This window comes from Mus caroli, unplaced genomic scaffold (genome assembly GCF_978045245.1).
Source record: "Mus caroli unplaced genomic scaffold, Mus_caroli_1 scaffold_7, whole genome shotgun sequence".
Classification (NCBI taxonomy): Eukaryota; Metazoa; Chordata; class Mammalia; order Rodentia; family Muridae; genus Mus; species Mus caroli.
Genome location: NW_028227262.1, coordinates 7871138 through 7893568, shown reverse-complemented (window position 1 = coordinate 7893568; position 22431 = coordinate 7871138). Strand labels below are relative to the sequence as shown.

At 38.3% G+C, this 22431-nt stretch overlaps 1 protein-coding gene across 1 annotated transcript in view; it reads right to left on the bottom strand.

Annotated features, from left to right (window-relative positions):
* Window positions 1-22431, bottom strand: part of LOC110287589 (solute carrier organic anion transporter family member 1A4-like) — a 59539-nt gene that overhangs the window by 20743 nt on the left and 16365 nt on the right. Inside the window, exons 4-8 of the mRNA XM_085839805.1 lie at window positions 18653-18759; window positions 14998-15144; window positions 11734-11832; window positions 10285-10506; window positions 7554-7718 (exon numbers count right to left, since the gene is read on the bottom strand). Coding sequence (XP_085695931.1) covers window positions 7554-7718; window positions 10285-10506; window positions 11734-11832; window positions 14998-15144; window positions 18653-18759 — 740 coding nt within the window. The remainder of the gene's footprint in view (window positions 1-7553; window positions 7719-10284; window positions 10507-11733; window positions 11833-14997; window positions 15145-18652; window positions 18760-22431) is intronic.

The window sequence follows — 22431 nt, the reverse complement described above, 5'->3', positions numbered from 1 at the left end:
TTCTGAGTCCATGCTTATTAACTATAAAACATTTTGTGCATTGTTGATGTTGACCAACATTCTTGTTCCCTTACTTTTTTTCTCCATAAAAAATTGAAGAATAAAATAAGAGGAAGAAGTAGAAGGAGAAGAAGAAGGAGGAGGAGGAGGAGAAGGAGGAGGAGGAGGAGAAGGAGGAGGAGGAGGAGGAAGAGGGGGAGGAGGAGGAGGAGAAGAAGAAGGAGGAGGAGGAGGAGAAGGAGGAGGAGGAGGAGAAGGAGGAGGAGGAGGAGGAAGAGGAGGAGGGGGAGGAAGAAGAAGAAGAAGAAGAAGAAGAAGAAGAAGAAGAAGAAGAAGAAGAAGAAGAAGAAGAAAAAGAAGAAGAAAGGAGAAGGAGGAGAAGAAAGAAGGGAAAGAAGGAGGAAAGGAGGAAGAGGAGGGGGGAGGATGAGGACGAGGAGGAGACAGAGAAGGAGACAGACGGAGAAGAAGAAGAACAGAAAAAAAGAAAAAAAGAAGAGTTAAGAGCAAATTCTTCACTGGGTGGATTCACACAATACCACAACCAGGCTTGTAACAATTTAACCGTTCTTTGCAGCTCCAAACAATTGTGATATCTTTATACATCTGAATAGGATTTGGACTTTCAGAGAAGTATAGATAAAGTGGGTGGTGGCAGTTTTCTCGGATAAATTAGGATTCCTGGGTGTAGTGTACTAACAAAGCAGAGTGTGATTACACCAACTGGGGTCTGAGCAACTGAATTAGGAATAATGTAGAAAACAAACATTGGATTACAGAGGCAGAAAACTGGCCTGACCAGGGGCACAAGTCCCTTCCGGTCAGCGCCAGCACTGGGTCACCTTGTACGTGTAGTCAGATGACACCCCCACGGTCCCAGGAGGACACTCCACGCGATCTTAGGATCATAGGTGAGCAGAACACAACATTGGTTCCAATCCAATTGTGATGGGCCTGGGACAGCAGGAACAAAGACACCAGAGCCCTTCCTTTTGATCAGTTCTGGTTTACGTTAGTTTCCAACAGACCAGACAGCTCCATGCTCCTCAAAGGAGACACCACTTCCAGGCACTGTAATACACCCAGGATCTTAGGACAAAAGGTTCCCAGGATAACAGGACCTTGGTCACACCAGTATTTCAGGATCTCAGAGGAACTTGACTGTCAAGAACTCTGACACACCCAGAATCTTAGGTTCACAAGAGCCCACAATCAAAGGATCACAGAGAAAGCTGGACTCTGAGGAGACCTGAATCAATTGGGATTATAGGAAGGACAGGCTTCAATCAGATATATTGAGGGCAGGAAGCACGTGAGATAATCAGATGGCAACAGGCAAATGTAAGAAAAGAAGCAACAGAAACAAGGTTACTTGGCATCATCAGAACCAAACTCTCCCACCATAACAAGTCCTGGATACACCATTACACCAAAAAGCAAGACATGGATCTAAAGTCACTTCTCATGATGATGATGAAGGACTTTAAGAAGGAAATACAGGAAAACACAGGTAAACAGCTAGAAGCCTTTAAAGAGGAAACACAAAAATTCCTTAGAGAGTTACAGGAAAACACTATCAAACAGTTGATGGAATTGAACAAAACCATCTAGGGTCTAAAAATGGAAGTAGAAACAATAAAGAAAACCCAAAGGGAGACAACTATGGAGATAGAAACCCTAGGAAAGAAACCAGGAACCATAGATACGAGCATCAGAAACAGAATGCAAGAGATGGAAGAGATAATCTCAGGTGCAGAAGATTCCATAGAGAACATGGACACAACAATCAAAGAAAATGCAAAATGCAAAAAGATCCTAACTCAAACATCCAGAAAATCTGGAACACAATAAGAAGAGCAAACCTACAGATAATAGGAGTAGATGAGAATGAAGATTTTCAACTTAAAGGGCCAGCAAATACCTTCAACAAAATTATAAAAGAAAACTTCCCATACCTAAAGACAGAGATGCCCATGAACATACAAGAAGCCTACAGAACTCCAAATAGACTGGACCAGAAAAGAAATTCCCCCAACACATAATAATCAGAACAACAAATGCACTAAATAAAGACAGAATATTAAAAGCAATAAGGGAAAAACATCAAGTAACATATAAAGGCAGACCTATTAGAATTACTCCAAACTTCTCACCAGAGACTATGAAAGCCACAAGATTCTAGACAGATGTTATACAGACACAAAGAGAACACAAATGCCAGCCCAGGCTACTATACCCAGCAAAATTCTTAATTACGAAAGATGGAGAAACCAAAGTATTCCATGACAAAACCAAATTCACACAATATCTTTCCACGAATCCAGCCCTTCAAAGGATAATAACTGGAAAACACCAATACAAGGATGGTAACTATGGCATAGAAAAAGCAAGAAAGTAATCCTTTAACAAACATAAAAGAAGACAGCCACAAGAACAGAATGCCAACTCTAACAACAAAAATAATAGGAAGCAACAATTACTTTTCCTTAATATATCTGAATATCAATGGACTCAATTACCCAATAAAAAAACATAGACTAACAGACTGGCTACACAAACAGGATCCAACATTTTTCTGCTTACAGGAAACCCATCTCAGGGAAAAAGACAGACACTATCTGAGACTGAAGGGCTGGAAAACAATTTTGCAAGCAAACAGTCTAAAGAAACAAGTTGGAGTAGCCATTCTAATATCGAATAAAATCGACTTCCAATCCAAAGTCATCAAAAAAGACAAGGAGGGGCACTTCATCCTCATCAAAGGTAAAATCTTCCAAGAGGAACTCTCAATTCTTAATATCTATGCTCCAAATGCAAGGGCAGCCAAATTCATTAAAGAAATTTTGGTAAAGCTCAAAGCACACATTGCGCCTCACACAATAATAGTGGGAGACTTCAACACTCCACTCTCATTAATTGACAGATCCTGGAAACAGAAATTAAACAGAGACACAGTGAAACTAACAGAAGTTATGAAACAAATGGATTTAACAGATATCTACAGAACATTTTATCCTAAAACAAAGGATATACCCTCTTCTCAGCACCTCATGGTACCTTTTCCAAAATTAACCATATAATTGGTCACAAAACAGGCCTCAACAGATACAAAAATATTGAAATTGTTCCATGCATCCTATCAGATCACCATGGACTAAGGCTGATCTTTAATAACAACATAAATAATCGAAAGACAACATTCACGTGGAAACTGAACAACACTGTCCTCAATGATACCTTGGTCAAGGAAGAAATAAAGAAAGAAATTAAAGACTTTTTAAGAGTTTAATGGAAATAAAGCAACAACATACCCAAACTTATGGGACACAATTAAAGCATTCCTAAGTGGAAAACTCATAGCTCTGATGCACCCAAAAAGGAACTAGAGAGAGCATACACTAGTAGCTTGACAGCACACCTAAAAGGTGTAGAACAAAAGGAAGCAAATTCATCCAAGAGGAGTAGACAGCAGGAAATAATCAAACTCAGGTTGGAAATCAACCAAGTAGAAACAAAAAGAACTATTCAAAGAATCAACCAAACCAGGACCTGGTTCCTTGAGAAAATCAACAAGATAGATAAACCAACCCATAGCCAGAGTCACTAGAGGCCACAGAGATAGCACCCTAATTAACAAAATCAGAAATAAAAAGGGAGACATAACAACAGATCTTGAGGAAATCCAAAATACCATCAGATTCTTCTACAAAAGGCTATACTCAAAAAACCCTGGAAAACCTGGATGAAATGGGCAATTTCCTAGACAGATACCAGGTACCAAATTTAAATCAGGATCAGATTAATGATCTAAACAGTCCAGTATCTTCTAAAGAAATAGAAACAGTCATTAATAGTCTTCCAACCAAAAAAAAAAAAAAAAAGCCCAGGACAAGATAGGTTTAGTGCAGATTTCTAACAGACCTTCAAAGAAGATCTAATTCCAGTTCTTCTCAAAGTATTCCACAAAATAGAAACAGAAGGAACTCTACCCAATTCATTCTACGAAGCCACAATTACTCTGATACCGAAATCACATAAAGACCCAACAAAGAAAAAAACTTCAGAACAATTTCCATTATGAATATCAATGCAAAAATACTCAATAAAATTCTTGCTAACTGAATCCAAGAATATATCAAACAATCATCCATCCTGACCAAGTAGTTTTCATTCCAGGGATGCAGGGATGGTTTAATATACAGAATTCCATCAATGTAATCCACTATATAAACAAACTCAAAGACAAAAATCACATGATCATCTCGTTAGATGTGGAGAAAGCATTTGACAAAATCCAACACCCATTCATGATAAAAGTCTTGGAAAGGTCAGGAATTCAAGGCCCATACTTTAACATAATAAAAGTAATCTACAGCAAACCAGTAGCCAACATCAAAGGATATGGAGAGAAGCTGGAAGCAATCCCACTAAAATCAGGGACTAGACAAGGCTGTCCACTTTCTCCCTACCTATTTAATATAGTACTTGAAGTCCTAGCCAGAACAATTCTACAACAAAAGGAGGTCAAGGGGATCCAAATTCAAAAGGAAGAATCAAAATATGACTATTTACGGATTATATGATATTATATAAAAGCAACCCTCAAAATTCTACCAGAGTACTCCTAAACCTGATAAACAGCTTCAGTGAAGTATCTGGATATAAAATTAACTCAAACAAATCAATAGCTTTTCTATACACAAAGGATAAACAGGCTGAGAAAGAATTTAGGAAAACAACACCCTTCACAATAGTCACAAATAATATAAATATATACCTTGGTGTGACTCTAACTAAGGAAGTAAAAGATTTGTATGACAAGAACTTCAAGTCTCCGAAGAAAGAAATAGTAGAAGATCTCAGAAGATGAAAAGATCTCTTATCCTCATGGATTGGCAGGATCAATATTGTAAAAATGGCTATCTTGCTGAAAGCAGTCTACAGATTCAATGCTATCCCCATCAAAATTCCAACTCAATTCTTCAAGGAATTAGAAAGGGCAATTTGAAATATATAAAGAAAATATCTAATAAAAAATAAATAAATAAAAAAGGGCAATTTGCAAATTCATCTGGAATAACAAAAAACCTAGGATAGCAAAAACTCTTCTCAATGATAAAAGAATCTCTGGTGGAATCACCATGCCTGACCTAAAGCTGTACTACAGAGCAATTGTGATAAAAACTGCATGGTACTGGTATAGCACCAGACAGGTAGACCAATGGAATAGAATTGAAGACTCAGAAATGAACCTACACACTATGGTCACTTGATCCTTGACAAGGGTGCTAAAACCATCCAGTGGAAAAAGGACAGCATTTTCAACAAATGGTGCTGGCACAACTGGTGGTTATCATGTAGAATAATGCGAATTGATCATTCCTATCTCCTTGTACTAAGGCCAAATCTAAGTAGATCAAGGAACTCCACATAAAACCAGAGACAGTGAAAGTGAGGGAAAATCCTGGAAGATATAGGCACAGGGGAAAATCCTGGAAGAGAGGAGAAAGTGAGGGAAAATCCTGGAAGATATAGGCACAGGGGAAAAATTCCTGAATAGAAGAGCAATGGCTTGTGCTGTAAGATTGAGAATTGACAAATAGGAACTCATAAAATTGCAAAGCAATTTTTGTAATGCAAAAGACACTCTCAATAAGACAAAAAGGCCACCAACAGATTGGGAAAGGATCTTTACCAATCCTAAATCAGATAGGGTACTAATATCCAATATATACAAAGAGCTCAAGAAGGTGGACTCCAGAAAATCAAATAACCCCATTAAAAATGGGGCACAGAGTTAAACAAACATTTCTCACCTGAGGAATACCGAATGGCTGAGAGGCACCTGAAAAAATGTTCAGCATCCTTAATCATCAGGGAAATGCAAATCAAAACAACTCTGAGATTCTACATCACACCAGTCAGAATGGCTAAGATCAAAAATACAGGTGACAGCAGATGGTGGCGAAGATGTGGAGAAAAGGAACACTCCTCCATTGTTGGTGGGATTGCCAGCTTGTACAACCACTCTGGAAATCAGTCTGGCCGTTCCTCAGAAAATTGGACATAATACTACCTGAGTACCCAGCCATATCTCTCCTGGGCATATATCCAGAAGATGTTCCAACTGATAATAAGGACACATAGCATCCTTATTTATAATAGCCAGAAGCTGGAAAGAACCCAGATATCCCTCAATAGAGGAATGGATACAGAAAATGTTTTATATTTACACAATGGAGGACTACTCAGCTATTAAAAACAACAAATTTATGAAATTCCTAGACAAGTGAATGGATCTGAAGGTATCATCTTGAGTGAGGTAACCCAATCACAAAAGTACTCACTCACTAATAAGTGGATATTAGCCGAAAAACTTAGAATACCAAAGATACAATTTGCAAAACACATGAAACTCAAGAAGAACGAAGACTAAAGTGTGGTCACTTTGCCCCTTCTTAGAATTGGGAACAAAATACCCATGGAAGGAGTTACAGAGACAAAGTTTGGAGCTGTGAAGAAAGGATTTACCATCTAGAGACTGCCATATCCGGGGATCCATTCCATAATCAGCCACCAAATGCAGACACTATTGCATACGCCAGCAAGATTTTGCTGATAGGACCCTGATATAAGTGTCTCTTGTGAGGCTATGCTAGTGGCTGGCAACCACAGAAGTAGAGGCTCATAGTCAGCTATTGGATGGAACACAGGACCCCCAATGGAAGAGCTAGAGAAAATACCCAAGGAGCTAAAGGTATCTGCAACCCTATAGGTGGAACAACAATATGAACTAACCAGTACTCCCAGAGCTGGTGTCTCTAGCCACATATGTAGCAGAAGATGGCCTAATTAGCCATCATTGGGAAGAGAGGCCCCCTGGTCTTGCAAACTTTATATGCCCCAGTACAGGGGAACACCAGGGCCAAGAAGTGGGAGTAGGTGGGTAGGGGAACAGGGCGGGGGCACTTTCGGGATAGCATTTGAAATGTAAATGAAGAAAATACCTAATAAAAAATTGGAAAAAGGAAAAGAAAACAAAAATTGAAGCCAAAATATAATATTCTAGGAGTAAGATATAGTATCCCAGTGAGTTAAGTCTTTATTCTTTATCTTACTCTTTATCTTGCTCTTGAGGTTTCTCCTATTATGTTTGTGGTTGTTAGAATATGCTTGACTATATGAAGTGACATTATTAGAAGGTATGGCCCTGTTGGAGAGGAAGTGGCCTTGCTAGTAGAAGTGTATCACTGAAGGAGGTGGGCTTTGAAGTACTGCCTAGTGGACAATAGTCAGTTTCTCTTGGTTGCAGCCATATCAAGATGAAGAACTCTCAGCTCCTTCTTTAGTACCACATTAGCTTGTATGCTTCCATATTTCCTGACATGATGATGATGGACTGTGCCTCTAAAACTGTAAGCCTGTTCATTACTTATTTGCCTTTATATGAGTTGCTTGGGTCGTGGTGCCTGTCTCTTTACAGCTTTAAAACCCCAACTAAGCCAATATCCTTGCAGCAAGAGAGCTACTAAAGAAATAATGAAACTACATACCCATGATGAAAAGTACATCTGCAGATGATTTTCCATATTGCTGTTCCAGGTACTTAGGAACATAAGATATCATACTGACAAATGTATTGAACTGGAGCACACTTATAAGGAGATAAAGCATATAAACTGGATTGCAGGAGAGGCTCTTCATTAATGGAAAGAAATCTGAAACAAAAGCATGTAGAGATTACCAAGTCAACTTGGCTTTGCATTTTGTGTCTAGAAATCTCCAAAAACTTCACAGATTCTATGCTGTAACAAACACGCATTTGAAAAATCATAATCCCTAGTGGCTAAAGTTCTATATCATTGTTTCTAGTCATTTCTGTAAGTTAGTGATATATATTGGATATATAAGAACCAGACCACAATTTTCCATCAAATCAAAAAAAATCTATTTTTTATGTAGAAGTATTATGTATGTGGCCACGCTCTTTCATTCATTTTTCAGTTCATTATTTCTATTTCCTGTATTCTCTAGAGATTCACTAGCTATCCTTTAGAATCTGTGAGGAATTTACTTTGATGAAGTTTGAATCGGATGATGATCCTATCACTCCTGTATAAACTAGTAGATAAACTAATAGCTAAGGAATCATGCTGCAGCCCAAACAACTTAATCATCTCGTAAGCACTTTACAGCAGCAAATGCATTTGGAAAATCCTCCTTACCTCACAGAATGTTCTGTAACATTGATCATGTACTTAGTCACAAAGCAAGCCTCAACAAATCTAAGAAGACTGAAATAAATCCTTGCATATTATCAAATCACCATGGATTAAAACTGGACTTTTACAAGAACTGAAACATTAGAAAGTCTACAAACTTCATGGAATCAGAACAATTCTCCACTGAAGGACCACTGGGTCAATGAACAAATAAGAATTCAAATTAAAGACTTCCTAGAATCCACTGAAATTAAGACTCAACACACTTAAGCTGTAGGACACAATGAAAGCAGTTCTATGAGGAAAGTTCATACGACTGAGTACCTTTATAAAGAAATTGGAGAGATCTCATACTAACAACTTAAAAGTACACCTGAAAGTTATAGATCAAGAAGCAAATTTACCCAAGAGGAGCAAATTGCAAGAAGTAATCAAATTTGTGGATGAAATAAATTATAAAAAAATCAGAAAATTTAAATAATTAATGCAATGAAACCAGGAGCTGATTCTTCAAGAAAATCAGCAAGCTAGACAAACCTTTAGCCAAACAAGAGAGAGAGAGAGAGAGAGAGAGAGAGAGAGAGAGAGAGAGAGAGAGAGAGAGAGAGAGAGAGAGAGATTATCCAAATTAACAAAATCAAAAATGAAACGGGAGACATAATAACAGACAATGAGGAAATCCGAATCGTCATCAGGTTTTACTTCAAAAGAATGTGCTCCATAAATTTGGAAAATCTAAATATAATGGGTGAATTACTTAATAGATTTTACTTGTCAAATTTAAATCAAGATCAGGTAAACCATCTAAGCTAAGCAGTCCTCTAACCCCTAAAGAAATAGAAGCTTTCATCAAAAGTCCCCTAACAAAACAAACTAAACAAAGAAAGAAAGAAAGAAAGAAAGAAAGAAAGAAAGAAAGAAAGAAAGAAAGAAAGAAAGAAAGAAAAGAGCACCAGATGGTTGTAGCACAGGATTCTATCAGACTTTCAAAGTGTAGCTAATACCAATAATTCTCATACTATTTCACAAAATAGAAATAAAGACAGGGAATTTCAGACCATTTTACTTTGTTAACATTGATGAAATTCTCTTTGTTTGCTAAATCTTTGAATGGTTTAGGTATCACAGTGACTATGGTCTCATAGAATGTGTTTGGCAATGATCTTTCTGTTTCTATTTTGTGAAATAATTTGAGGAGTATGGGTCTTAGCTACTCTTTGAAAGTCTTGTAGAAAATGCACAAGAAAAATATCTTCCACTGTGATCAAGTAGACTTCATCCCAAGGATGCAAGGGTGATTCAATATCCATCAATGTACTCCACCATATTAAGAAACTGAAAGAAAAATGGACATGATTATCTCATTAGATGCTAAAAAAGCCTTAACAATATCCAACACACGTTCAGGTTTAAAGTCTGGGAGAGGTTATAGATACAAGGAAATGCCTAAACACAATGAAGACAATATATATCAAGTCATTAGCTAGTATAAAATTAATGGAGAGAAACTCAAAGTAATTTTCTCTAAAATCAGGGACAAGGCAAGACTGTCCGCTCTCTCCATATATAGTCTGTATAGAGGTTGAAGTTCTAGCCAAAGCAATAAGAAAACAAATAGCGATAATGGGGATTCAAATTGGAAAGGAAAAAGTCAAAGCATCACTCTTTGTAGATGACATGAGAGTATACAGTGGTGACCCCTTTATGTTTAGCTTGAATTTCTCTGTGTGTGTGTGTGTGTGTGTGTGTGTGTGTGTGTGTGTGTGTGTTGTGTATGTTTAACTTGAACTAAAATTTTCTGGAAAATAGGATTTTTTAAAACATGGGAAAATATATTTGCTGATTGATTTTTCAGATTGACTTGAATTTTTTATAAAGTCTAACTTAAGGTAAGTCAGACTTCCTATTCTGTAGGTTGTTTCCAGTGGTGACTGTGGAAGACATTGAACACAAGCGATTAGTGATGATTCATTACACACTGTCTTATCTCAACACATGTGACAGGTACCCACAAACCACAAACCCATCTACACTAAATAGAGTTTAGATTTTTCTTGTTTGCCTTTAATGATTCTTTGGTTTTCCTTCTTGGCTTTTTCTCTGTGCTTCTCCTCTTTGGCATTTTCAGTTCCATCCCCATTTTCCTGTAATCCTTCCTTTGGGAGTGTTTTTGGAAAGAAGAAAAAGGGGATGCTGGTCAGGATATTCACTCCTGCACAGATCAAAAAGCCAATCCACCAAGCACCGACCCAGCGTGTATCTTCGGGAGTTATGGTCAGGTCATCTGAAAAGAAATAAGTTGTTGTATTAGCTTGCATCATTCTTTTTGTGTAAACTCTATAAAATTATTAATCAATGTAATTCTGTCTAAGCATAAACTTTGTATATCATTTGTTATTTATTCATAATTTGTTCTTCTTGTTGTTTGAGAACTTGATCCTGTGACACTCTTGTTGTTGTTGTTGTTGTTCTTCTTCTTCTCCTCCTCCTCCTCCTCTTCTTCCTCCTCCTCCTCCTCCTTCTTCTCCTCCTCCTCCCCCTCCTCTTCCTCTCTCCTCTTCCTCTTTCATTTTTTTCTTCTTTTTTTCAATGCTGAAATTACTGGCATCTGCTACCCCTCTGTGCTAATTAAGACCTTTAGAAAAAGTCTCTGTTGTTGACCAATCAGGTGAAGTTAAAATTAAATAAGAATAAAGGTGTTTAGAGTGACACATGGCATAATATTTAAAACTGCATTTGAAACAAGTCAGAAACAGAATTCAAGAAATATTTAGGAAATTAGCTTTAACCTGATGTAATAAGGTCTCAAAACATCACAGTTGGTGAGGATAGGGCCTGGAGAGACAGTTTAGTGTCCAAAAGTTATTGTTGCTCTTACAGAAATACTGAGTTCTGTTCCAAGCACATACATTGATATTAACTACTGTCTGTAATTCTGATTTCAGGAGATAAGATACCTCTTCTGACCCAGCAGGCATTTGTGAATACACACTCTCTCTCTCTCTCTCTCTCTCTCTCTCTCTCTCTCTCACTCACTCACACACACACACACACACACACACACACACACACGTAAAATAAAATACATGGTATCTAATTACTTTTTATGTTCTGTGTGTTTATAAAGAACATTATATAATTTTATGATGCAGTATGTGGTGATATACTTTCCAGCAGTAAATAAGTATTTCTGTGTATTATGTGAAACCTTTGCAAATTGATGCCTACAGTGTAAATAGAAAGATCCAGTTCATTATCCACTTTGAATGCCTCATTTAGAAAAACCCACTTGGTTATGTCTTGAAAACAACTTGTATCTGAAATGTGGTTGGAGAATGGTGGATTTTGAAGCAGAGGGCGGCATTTTATTCTTTCCTCTGTTCCCCTTTGTTCTGCCATTTCTAATTTGATAATATAACTAACTAAGGATCAAAGGACACACAGAATAGCATTCCTTAGCATTCTCCCACACTCTGGGGACTGTACTGCATAAATAAAATGCATGTGTTACCTGTATTCACAGAGTCAGTGTCTACATAAATGTTAGCACAGAAAGATCCCAAGGAATATCCAATCCAGTAGCTAATGGTTATTCCTATTTGTAAAATCCCTAGAAGTAAACAGAGATAGGAAGTTACATAACTGCGCAAAGAATTTGCTTGGAAAAAAAGCCTTGAGTTATTATTATTAATAATTTATTATTATTATCTTTAATCACTCCCTTCATTTTTTTTTTTTTTTTTGTTTTTGTTTTTCGAGACAGGGTTTCTCTGTATAGCCCTGGCTGTCCTGGAACTCACTTTGTAGACCAGGCTGGCCTCGAACTCAGAAATCCGCCTGCCTCTGCCTCCCGAGTGCTGGGATTAAAGGCGTGCGCCACCACGCCCGGCTAATCACTCCCTTCATTTACATCTCAAATGATCCCCCTTCCTGGTTAGTCCTCCACAAATCCCTCCTCTCACATTTTCCTTCTCTCCATCCTCTTTGCCTCTATGAGAAAGCTCCCCAACTAACCAAAGAAGACCTCAGACAATGGAAAGATCTCACATGCTCATGGATCAGCAGAACTAATATAGTAAAAAATGGCCATCACACTGAAAGCAATCTATAGATTCAGTGTGATTCCCATTAAACTCCATGTCAACTCCTCACAGAATTGGAAATAGCAATTTTCAAATCCATTTGGAATAACAAAAAACTGGGGAGAAAACAATTCTCAACAAAAATAAACAAATAATAATAAAAAAAAAACTTCAGGGGAAGCACCATTGCTGACCTCAAGATTATATATATATTTCTCTAAATATTGAGAAATAAGCTCCCATTTTTAAAATATGTGATGTTCCCCAGTACAGAATTATTTTCCCAGGGGCACTGCTGTCATTCAGTACATGGTGGTGGTCTTCTGGTTATCTGAAATAGAACTATATCCCCTTTCTAATTCTATTTTGCTTCCCAGTCACAAGATGAATGGTTTGACTGGACCAATCCTTTCACCATAATGAGCTGCTTCAGGACAGGACACCAAACCACACTTCCCAGTTACATAGACCAACGTCTCCAAAGATGTGGGCAAAATGAAATTTTTCTCTTTATAAATTATTAGCACAGGTATTTATTAAAGGGAAGGAAAGTTGGCAAACACAGATGCCTTCTTACTTAAATCTATCAAATGATCTTCTATGCTTTGATAAAGGCAAGGCTGTACTATCATAGGCAATCTCATCAAAGCCATGATTTCAGTTAGGCCCTTTGATGCTTCCATTGTTATGTTTTCAGAGAGTCTCTGTGACAGCTAGCTTTCACTGTCAACTTGACAATACAGAATTACCAGGGAGGAGCATCTTAATGAAGTAATGTCTACTCTGGGTTTATTTGTGGACATGTCAGCAGGAGATTGTATTTGTTAGTATGTTGATGTTTCTTCAAGATTCTGCCCCACAGTTACCTAGCAACAGCTAGGTACAGGTATGAGCTTGCTATAAAAAGATTATTTGGCCTCTCCTAAGCCTTCTGAACCTTTTCTTAGTCTCTGACTCTGACCCCTCTCCCCTTTCCTCCCTCTCCTCCCTCTCCTCCCTCTCATCCCTCTCCTCCCTCTCCTCCCTCCCCTCCCTCTCCTCCCTCTCCTCCCTCTCCCCCCTCTAAATTCTTGACCAGCCTCTGCCCTTTTCTTCTCCTCTCTTCTCCTCTCCTCTCCTCTCCTCTCTTCTCCTCTCCTCTCCTCTCCTCTCCTCTCCTCTCCTCTCCTCTCCTCTCCTCTCCTCTCCTCTCCGTCTCCACCCTCCCTCCCTCCATCCTCCATCTCTCTTTCTCTGTCCCTATCTTTCTCTACACCCTTTCCAATTCCCTTCCCATGCTCCAAAATAAACTTCATTTTATAGTAGACCTGTCATAGTATGACTGGTACCTCATGGGAAGATGTCTCAACATGGACCTGCTAAGTCAACCCTCATACCACATCATACTGTATTTCACAAAATATATCAGTATTAAATATTTCATATGAGAAGCCAAGCCCACTGTGAGCAGCAATATTCCCTAGGGAAGTTCTGAACTGTGTAACAGTGGGGAAACAGCTGAGCAGAACCAGGCAAGCAAGGACAGAATACCGAAATATTCATTCTTTCTGATCTTTTGGGTACGACTAGAAATTTCAAGATCCTGTTACTGTGACTTCCCTGTTTTGATAAAATTCTAAACCAAATTTAACACATTTTTTTTCCACATTTTTTTTCCAAATGAAATACTTTATCTCTAAAGTTACATTTTCTCACAGCAACATAAATGTAACTGTCTGTAAAGCAGTGTATACTGCAATGAAAGTCTTGAACTGCAGCTTCTTCAAAGCTCCACTCTGGAAACTCTTCCACAGAAAGAGTGTGTCTTCATAACAGCACTTCTATCTGGTGTTATCCTGGTCACCTTTCTGATCTTATAGTTCTTTTCCCTTCCTTTGTCCTCTCCAGCCACACCTGGCTTCTTTGAATCCATGTTCAGCATTTCCAAATGTAGCTGTAGATCAGAATCGCGCCTGACTCATCCCTTCCTAGAGAAAATCCAGAGAGGAACAAGGACAACTTCCTTCTCTTCACTTTATATTCTGTCTTTTCTTCTTTCTCTGTGGTTTTATGGCTTAGTCTTCCTTTGTGTGTCTGACTTTTCAATACCAAACCCTTGTATGTCCCTTGTTCTCTCAAATGTCCCCTGCTGTTTGATGCCCTCTATGCAATGATTCCTACATGATCTTCCACTTCTACTGAGTTCTTTTCTGCCTTACTCTGTCTGCCTCTTATTCTGCTCAAATGCTTCCTGACTATAAGGTTCTCTCCAGGTTCTAAAAGTGACCTCCATCATGGATCACTTTCTCCACTATTGTTACTTTATTTATTTATTTATTTGGTATTAATTACTTAGGAGTTTCATTTAATGAACCTTGATCTCATTCACTTCTCAGCCTTTTCAGTTATATCTCCCTCTTGTGTCCTCCCCAAAAGTGGAAATTCAAGTCCAATTTGTGTTGGCCACTTACTCATTGGAGCATGGCCAAACTCCCAGTGGCAGCTACTTAAGTCAACGAGCCCTTTCCCACCCATACCCCTGCTAGAAGCTGTCAACTGTGAAGGACTACACTTCAGGATCCTGATCACCAGCACATCCCTATCACTATGCTCACCATCTGAAAACCAGAAAGCATTCAAAGCAATAATCAATGTCCATGACCTCAGACCTTGCATACCTAAAAATGATCCCAGAGCATACTATTCAAACTTACCAATGTATAAAGGAGAGTTTTCAGATTTAGCAAAATCTTCTATGTAAGAAATACCCAAGGGCATGATGGCAGTTTCACCCATTCCACGTATAATATTTCCTACTAGTACATATATCCACATTAGTGATTTAATTTCTCTTCCACACTCTGCATTAAAACAATCAAACAAACAAACAAAAACTACAGAGTATTTGATAGTCAAGTGTTATTTGACAGTAAATTCAAAAGTTTTCTATGTATTTATCAGGTCATAAGCTTACAATGACCATTCAAGGACTTACATTCCTATGCTGGGTCTGAATCAGAGAATCACTTCTACTGTGTACTTTGAAAGAATACTTAGCAATGGAGTGTAAGTGCCTTACTGGAGACAATTCCCATTACAGTGAGAGACATGACTCTACAGACCAATGCCTGTTCCCAACTCAGCCTTTAGTGGCACTGCATTGATTGTTAGAATTATACCATAGAAATAGGCAAACAGAAAAATCTAGGACTTTTCCTCACTTAGAGGGACTCAGTATTCCAATAACCAGTGTATCAGTTGGTTAGTAAGTGTGTTACCTCATTCAACTCCTCTAAAGCTTTGAGGAAGGAAAAACAAAAACACATGTGTATATGTCTCTAGCCTATCTTGTTGTTTTTACATAACACAGACAGAAATTTGATAGAAGTTTGAATTTTCTATGGCCTATGTTACTTTGTAGAAACTACAGATTTTGGCTGCAGAGTAAATATAGATTATTTCTATAAATTTCATCATTCATTGTCAATAAAATTCTCCAACAGTTAGAGTAGCAGGTAATCAGTAGAATGTCAGAAACTGGGCCAAAGGTAATTGAACGGGAAAAGAAGAACTCTTTAAATGTTTGCACGCACTTCCCAAGTTTATTTTAAAGGAAATGAACTGCCACTCCCTAGGGAAGGTGTGACATAATGTTTTAAGGTATATTAAGGACAATGTACCCCTCTCCTGTGGAGTAGTCAGCATTGCCCATAAATGTCCTAAGCACAACTGGGCTATAGGTCCAACTCATATTCACTGCTAGTTCAGTAAAATCAGTTTCCATCTCTAGGTATTCAGACATGATGACTTCTATCTATTGATCACAGGGAGATACTCAACCCTCTTCTAAGGTAAAACTGAAACTATCAGCCACCAGTAGACTCAAGAGCTTTTCTGGGTTTCTTCACATTGGGGAATCTTAAATCATGTACCGCAATGCAAGGATAACAAGGTAAGGCTTTCCAAAAGTCAGTTCTGGAGGTAAGAACATTAGTATGAGGTAATCATCTAACTACTAAGTGAATGGACTAATATGGAAGTGGTTGTTTCATGATGTAGAGATAATTTTTATATACACTGTATGAAGATGTTTTTCTTGCCTTCCTTGCCTACCAAAGGTAAGCTAAAACAAAAATGTGATGGCCTGTAGCAAAGAGAGGAAGCAGTAGGTGAGAGTTGCAGGAGGAGATAGCAATGCTGGGAAAGAGTCAGGCACATGAGGATTGCTCACCTGAACTCAGGGGAAGTCAGATGCATGAAACTAAGGAGCGGTAACTACAAGATATAAGCTACATGGTAGATATAGAATAGAATAAATGGGTTAAAAGAAGTTATGAACTATTTGGGGAATAAGGCAAGACAAGGTCATAAGCATTGTTAATAAGACTCTGTACCCTGATTTAGGAACTGTGGCAAGCTTACAAAGTTACACACAGTTAAATCACTTTGCTGTACTTATGAAGTTTCTATAGTTTGGAACTCTAGACTTGGGTTCACTTTGACTCTCAAATTATTTTGTTCTCCACACATTTTCTAAGACCAGTGACATTCTAAAATTAGCTACTACTATAATTTCTGTGCCATGAATCCAGCATAATGGAGATGTTCTGGCTCAAGGTGATTCTTTTGAGTCAACTCCAGACTAAATGTTCAGGAAATGTGCTGGGTCTTTTACCATATGCGTCTTTAAATGCACTTTGTAAAATGGATATGTAAATGTGTGTACCTTCATGAGTGTATGTACATCACATGTATACAGATGCCCAAGAAGGCCAGAAGAGGTCAACCAATTCCCCAGGAGTGGACTTACAGTTGCTTGTGAGCACCCTGATGTCAGTGCTAGAACCAAAGCCTGCCCTCTGTATGAATACTGTGGTGGTTTGAGTAGAAATGCCTCCCAGAGGCACTGGTATTAAATTCTTAGTCTCCAGTTGATGGTACTGTTTGGGGAAGTTTAAGAAAAATGCCACTGGAGGCAGGCTTCAAGAGCTTAAAGCATCATTCTTGGATTGTTTCTGGATTGTTTTATCTCTGTCCTATGCTAATTGTTGAGATGTGAGCTCTGAGTTTCCTGTTCTTAGTACCATTCCTCCCTTCTATGACTGCTTCTCATCTGTCTAGAAACTTAGTGGGTGACATAAGCCCATCAGAAATATCAGAATTCAAACTAAGATTCACAACAGTCACAAACTCACAGTTATGAAGTAGCAAGAAAGTATTTTTATGGTTGGGTCAACACAACTTAAGGGACTATATTAAAGGGCTGCAGCATTGGGAATGTTGAGAAGCACTGATCTAAAACTATAAATATAAATGAATTCCTCATTGTATAAGTTCTTTCATCATGGTGTATATCAGAGTAAAAGAAAAGTAATTAATACTTCTAGCATGCAGTTTTACACAGCATCTGGGTGTGTCTGTTAAGACTTAGTTGAGGAATTGCCTCCATAGTATTGACCTTGGGCATGTCTATGATGCATGTTCTTGGATAATTAATGGGAGATGACATGGAGTAGTGTGGGTGGTACCACCCCTTAGGAGATGAGCCTAAGTTGTATAATAGAGATAGCTGAGCAAATCAGAGGAACAACCAGGATGCAGCACGCCTCAGTGGTCTCTGCTTTGGTCTGTAACTGTAGGTTCCTGCTGTGGCTTCTCTCAGGGTAGATTATAATTAGTAATCTATATGAACCCTTTCCTCCATGAGTTCCTTTTAGTGAGTGTTTTATGACAGCAACAGAAAACCAAATAGACCAATCACATAGGTTACCTCTTAAGTTTAAATGTATCCTTCTAAGTTATTTTTCTTTGGGAGACTAACTCTATGGTGTTGCCTAAGAAACAAGGATTTGTAATAACTACATTCAAATTCAGGAGAAAGAGTAATCTAGGTTACTAGGCATTTCCCTTCTTTGAAGAGCAATATGAATTTTGTTCATTTGTCATATGTATCTGCTAAACACAGTGTCATATTAAAGTCCTTCATAAAGGGACATTCCTTAGCTGAGTCTCTATTAAGAATCCAATGATCTCTTTAGCTCCTTGGATACTTTCTCTAAAGAGATCTGCAACCCTGTAGGTGCAACAACATTATGAACTAACCAGTACCCCAGAGCTCTTGACTCTAGCTACATATGTATCAAAAGATGGCCTAGTCGGCCATCACTGGAAAGAGAGGCCCATTGGACATGCAAACTTTATATGCCCCAGTACAGGGGAATGCCAGGGCCAAAAAGTGGAAATGGGTGGGTAGGGGAGTCGGGGGAGGGTATGGGGAACTTTTGGGATAGCATTGGAAATGTAATTGAGGAAAATACGCAATAAAAAATTATTAAAAAAAAAAGAATCCAATGAGAATCATTAGTTAACCTGTTGTGTCTTGTGTTGGCTTTAAGGTAAGGGATCTGTTTTCCATACACAAGAAGCTGTTTGATGACAAGTTGCTTGTAGGTGAAATTGTTGTTTCATATTCATATCTGTGGGAACACAGGAAACAGTCACTGTGAGGTGTTAAGTACAAGGAGGGCTTCTGCAGATTCCTGACTTCTGCTTCCCTCAAAAGAGGGCGTCCAGAGCCAGAAAAGACATTTCCACAGCATTCTGTCTAATAACTATGATTCCTGTGGCAGGACCAGCAAGACTGTGCAGCTGGTGAAACATTTCTGCACAAGCCTGATGGACTGAGTTCAATTCCTGGAACCTCCAATAAAGTGGAAGGAGAGGAATGACTGCCTAAATAGTCATCTAATATACACATGTAAACACACACACACAAACACACACAGACACACACACTCACACACTCCTACGTGCAAACACATGCAGACACGCAAATAAATAAGTAAATAAATAATCAGAAACATATATTAGATTTGACATGTAGTTCTAGATTTATATCCAAGAACTGCATAAAATTGGTGTGGAGGCTCATGCCTGTCTATGAAACACTTCAAATGTGGACACAGCAGAACCAGAAACACAAGGCCAGCCTCAGTTTTACAGCAAGTTGAGGCCAACCTGGGCTTCATGTTAACCTGTCTAAACAAAAACATACTGACAAAAAAATAAATGAATAAAATAAGTAGGCAGTGTCATCAAAAGAACTTGATAATCACCAAAAATGTGCCAAGAAGTTATATTTAGCTTTCAAGAGCCTACGTGTAGCTGACAAATATTTCAGATACTCTAAGGTCAACTTCCTGATTTCTGAATGACCATTTCCAAGAATTAATTGGTGTGAGATAAAGAACAAAAGCAAAAGTAAAAAAAGAGACACAATAAAGTAGAATCAAGGAGACAAAATCTTTAGCGAAATACAGACAACACAAAACATGACACGTATTATGGCTTCACTGACCTTTGTCCCTATCCTTCATTTATGTGAATTAAAAACAATCATTATTTCATGTTTTTAAAATCTTCAACAGAAAAAAATACACAAGTAATAATAAGAGCTGACAGACTCTATCACCTGAAAATATAGTGTCCTGAAACTTAGTAGTAGTGTTAATAAAATGTGGTCATTAATCTTGCGCAAATCAACAGAGATTGTTATCCTAGAAAGAAAATGACAGAAGATGAACATAAAGTTGTTCATTCAAGGGCAATAGGGCAATTAATTCCACCAACTACTAATAAAATGGCAGTAAAAGGTTTCAAATGAAACGAGGGAAGACCATTTCCTCAAAGATAAAGTGATATAGATGCAGAGATATAGTTCAATTGGTCACTGGGGTCTGGTAAGCACCAATCTAGGGTTTGATCCCGAGCAATCAATAAAATTAGGTATGCTGAGAAACACCCATATTCTCAGCACCCAGAGGATGAAGGCTAGAGTATCCAAAGTTCATGAATATTCTTAACTACATAGAAATTTTGAGGAGACCCTGAACTACATAAAACTATCTTTCAAACAAGAACAACAACAACAACCAGGACAACAACAAAAAACTAAAACAAAAAACAGGTTGTGAGTACCAAATACTTTCCTGGGTAAAGATGATTGTGTGCAGGTCTGACCACCTAGATTCTACCTCAGATCCTGCAGGGTAGGCAAAGAAAATAGACTCATCAGAGTTGTTTCATGACCTCACCTGGCATCACACACATATACTACCACTGTTACCAGAACATATACAAACAAAAAAAGCTAAAAATCACAAAACTACTACTACTACTACCACTACTAAAGATGTAGATGAAAGATTGCAAATGCTGTCAACTGAAGCACAATACTATTCTGTGACGGGGATGTGAATATGTGAACTGCCACTGAATCAGAAAGTCATGGAGACATGACCATCATGCTGCACAGGGCATACTGATACATCCCAGGCCTCCATGAGAGGTTCCAAGAAGAGATTCCCAATGAAGGATCCTTTACACAAGACAAAGTCTAAAGTGACAGTGAAGGTGTGCATTAGGATAGCTAGATCCTCAGCCTTGTCCTCCATCTCTCCATGTGGAAATGCTCACAGGTGTAAGAGGATCTGAACAGGTACTCTGAGGATCTAGTCAAAAGGGAGAGTCAACAAAATTTTAAATCCTGGGAAAAATGTGATTATCCCATTCCCTTCTGACTGGTAGCCAAGTTGCTACCCCTACGAAAAGAGAAGAACATTTCTTACTAGATACACAAGATATTCAGGTTTCAGAGAAAGCTCAACACCATCCAGTCCATATTCAGTCACCTAGTGAGTTATCCTTCTGAAAAAAGACAAAAGACTGCCATTAAGCAAATTTATATTAGTATACAGGTTTCCAGTCAGCATTCTGTTGTTATTCTCTGTTAGATATGAACACATAGCCAACACTATCATGGGGACACTCTATTAGAGGAAAGTCAAAGACAAAGATACACTTGAAGGATCCAGAAACAAAGGTAACATAAGGAGAGTCACACAGGAAAAAAACACTGAATTCTTGACAAAAATAACAAGATGTTCCCCTCAGAAAGGTAGCAAAGGTAGAAAGGTATCCTTGATAATAAAAATTTATAAATATGATAACACCAGTGACACTACCATTCAAGAGACTATATGACAAAGTTGAATCTCCCCAGAAGCACCAAGGAGATGAGAAGAAATGAAGTAAGAAAACGAAGATGGTAAAAATATGAATAGAAGCCAGGCAGTGGTGGTGCATGCCTTTAATCTCAACACTTGGCAGGCAGAGGCAGGCGAATTTCTGAGTTTGAGGCCAGCCTGGTCTACAGAGTGAGTTCCAGGACAGCCAGGGCTATACAGAGAAACCCTGTCTCGAACCCCCCCTCCCCCATATGAATAGACTATTAGGCGTCATTGCCCAAATAGAAACTGCATAAAGGGGAGGAAAAGGAGGGAAATATATAGTATGAAGGAGAAAAGAAACTTCTTAAAATGTTCTGACTGAAGGAATCTGATAGATCTGGCAAGGGATTTATACCAGGAGTCATCAGTTTCAGACTGGGGAGCTAAAAGCTAAAAAGAAAATAGTCACAGGGATTAAAATACAAATTCTGACCCCCAAATCCACAAACTTTGAGACAACACCTTTAAAATCTACAAGGAATTTTTTCTCTCTACAGAATGAAGTGTGGGAGAGTAAACAGCAAAACAGAGGGTGGCAAGCTCCTCCAGTGAATAATTAAGAGCAAGAAAGGGGCAAGGCAGGGTAGTTGTTGTAACTCATCCTCAGAATAGAAACACTTGGAACACTGAAGATAGGGGATCACCAGGAATTCGAGACACATTTGAGCTACATAGTAAATTTCAGGCAAGCCTGGGCTACATAGCAAGACCATGTTTTCAAAAAGATAATCAAAGTGGGACCAAAGAGATGTCTCTGTGGTTAAGGGTACTTGCTGCTCTTGAAGAGAATCTTTGTTTATTTTCCAGCACCCACATGGTAGGTGATAACAATCTGTAGCTCCATTCCAGGATTCAAACATCCCCTTCTGATATCTATGTGTGATAGGCATACATGGTGCACACAGTCAGACACACACACACCTATGTATTTATATATGTGTGTGTCTGTGATATATATATACACACACACACACATACATATGCAGGTAAAACACTCATACACATAAAATAGATAAAAGAAATTAAAAGGAAAGAAATAAGTAAGAAGGAAGAAAGGGGAGGCAGGAAGTTGAAGGGAAA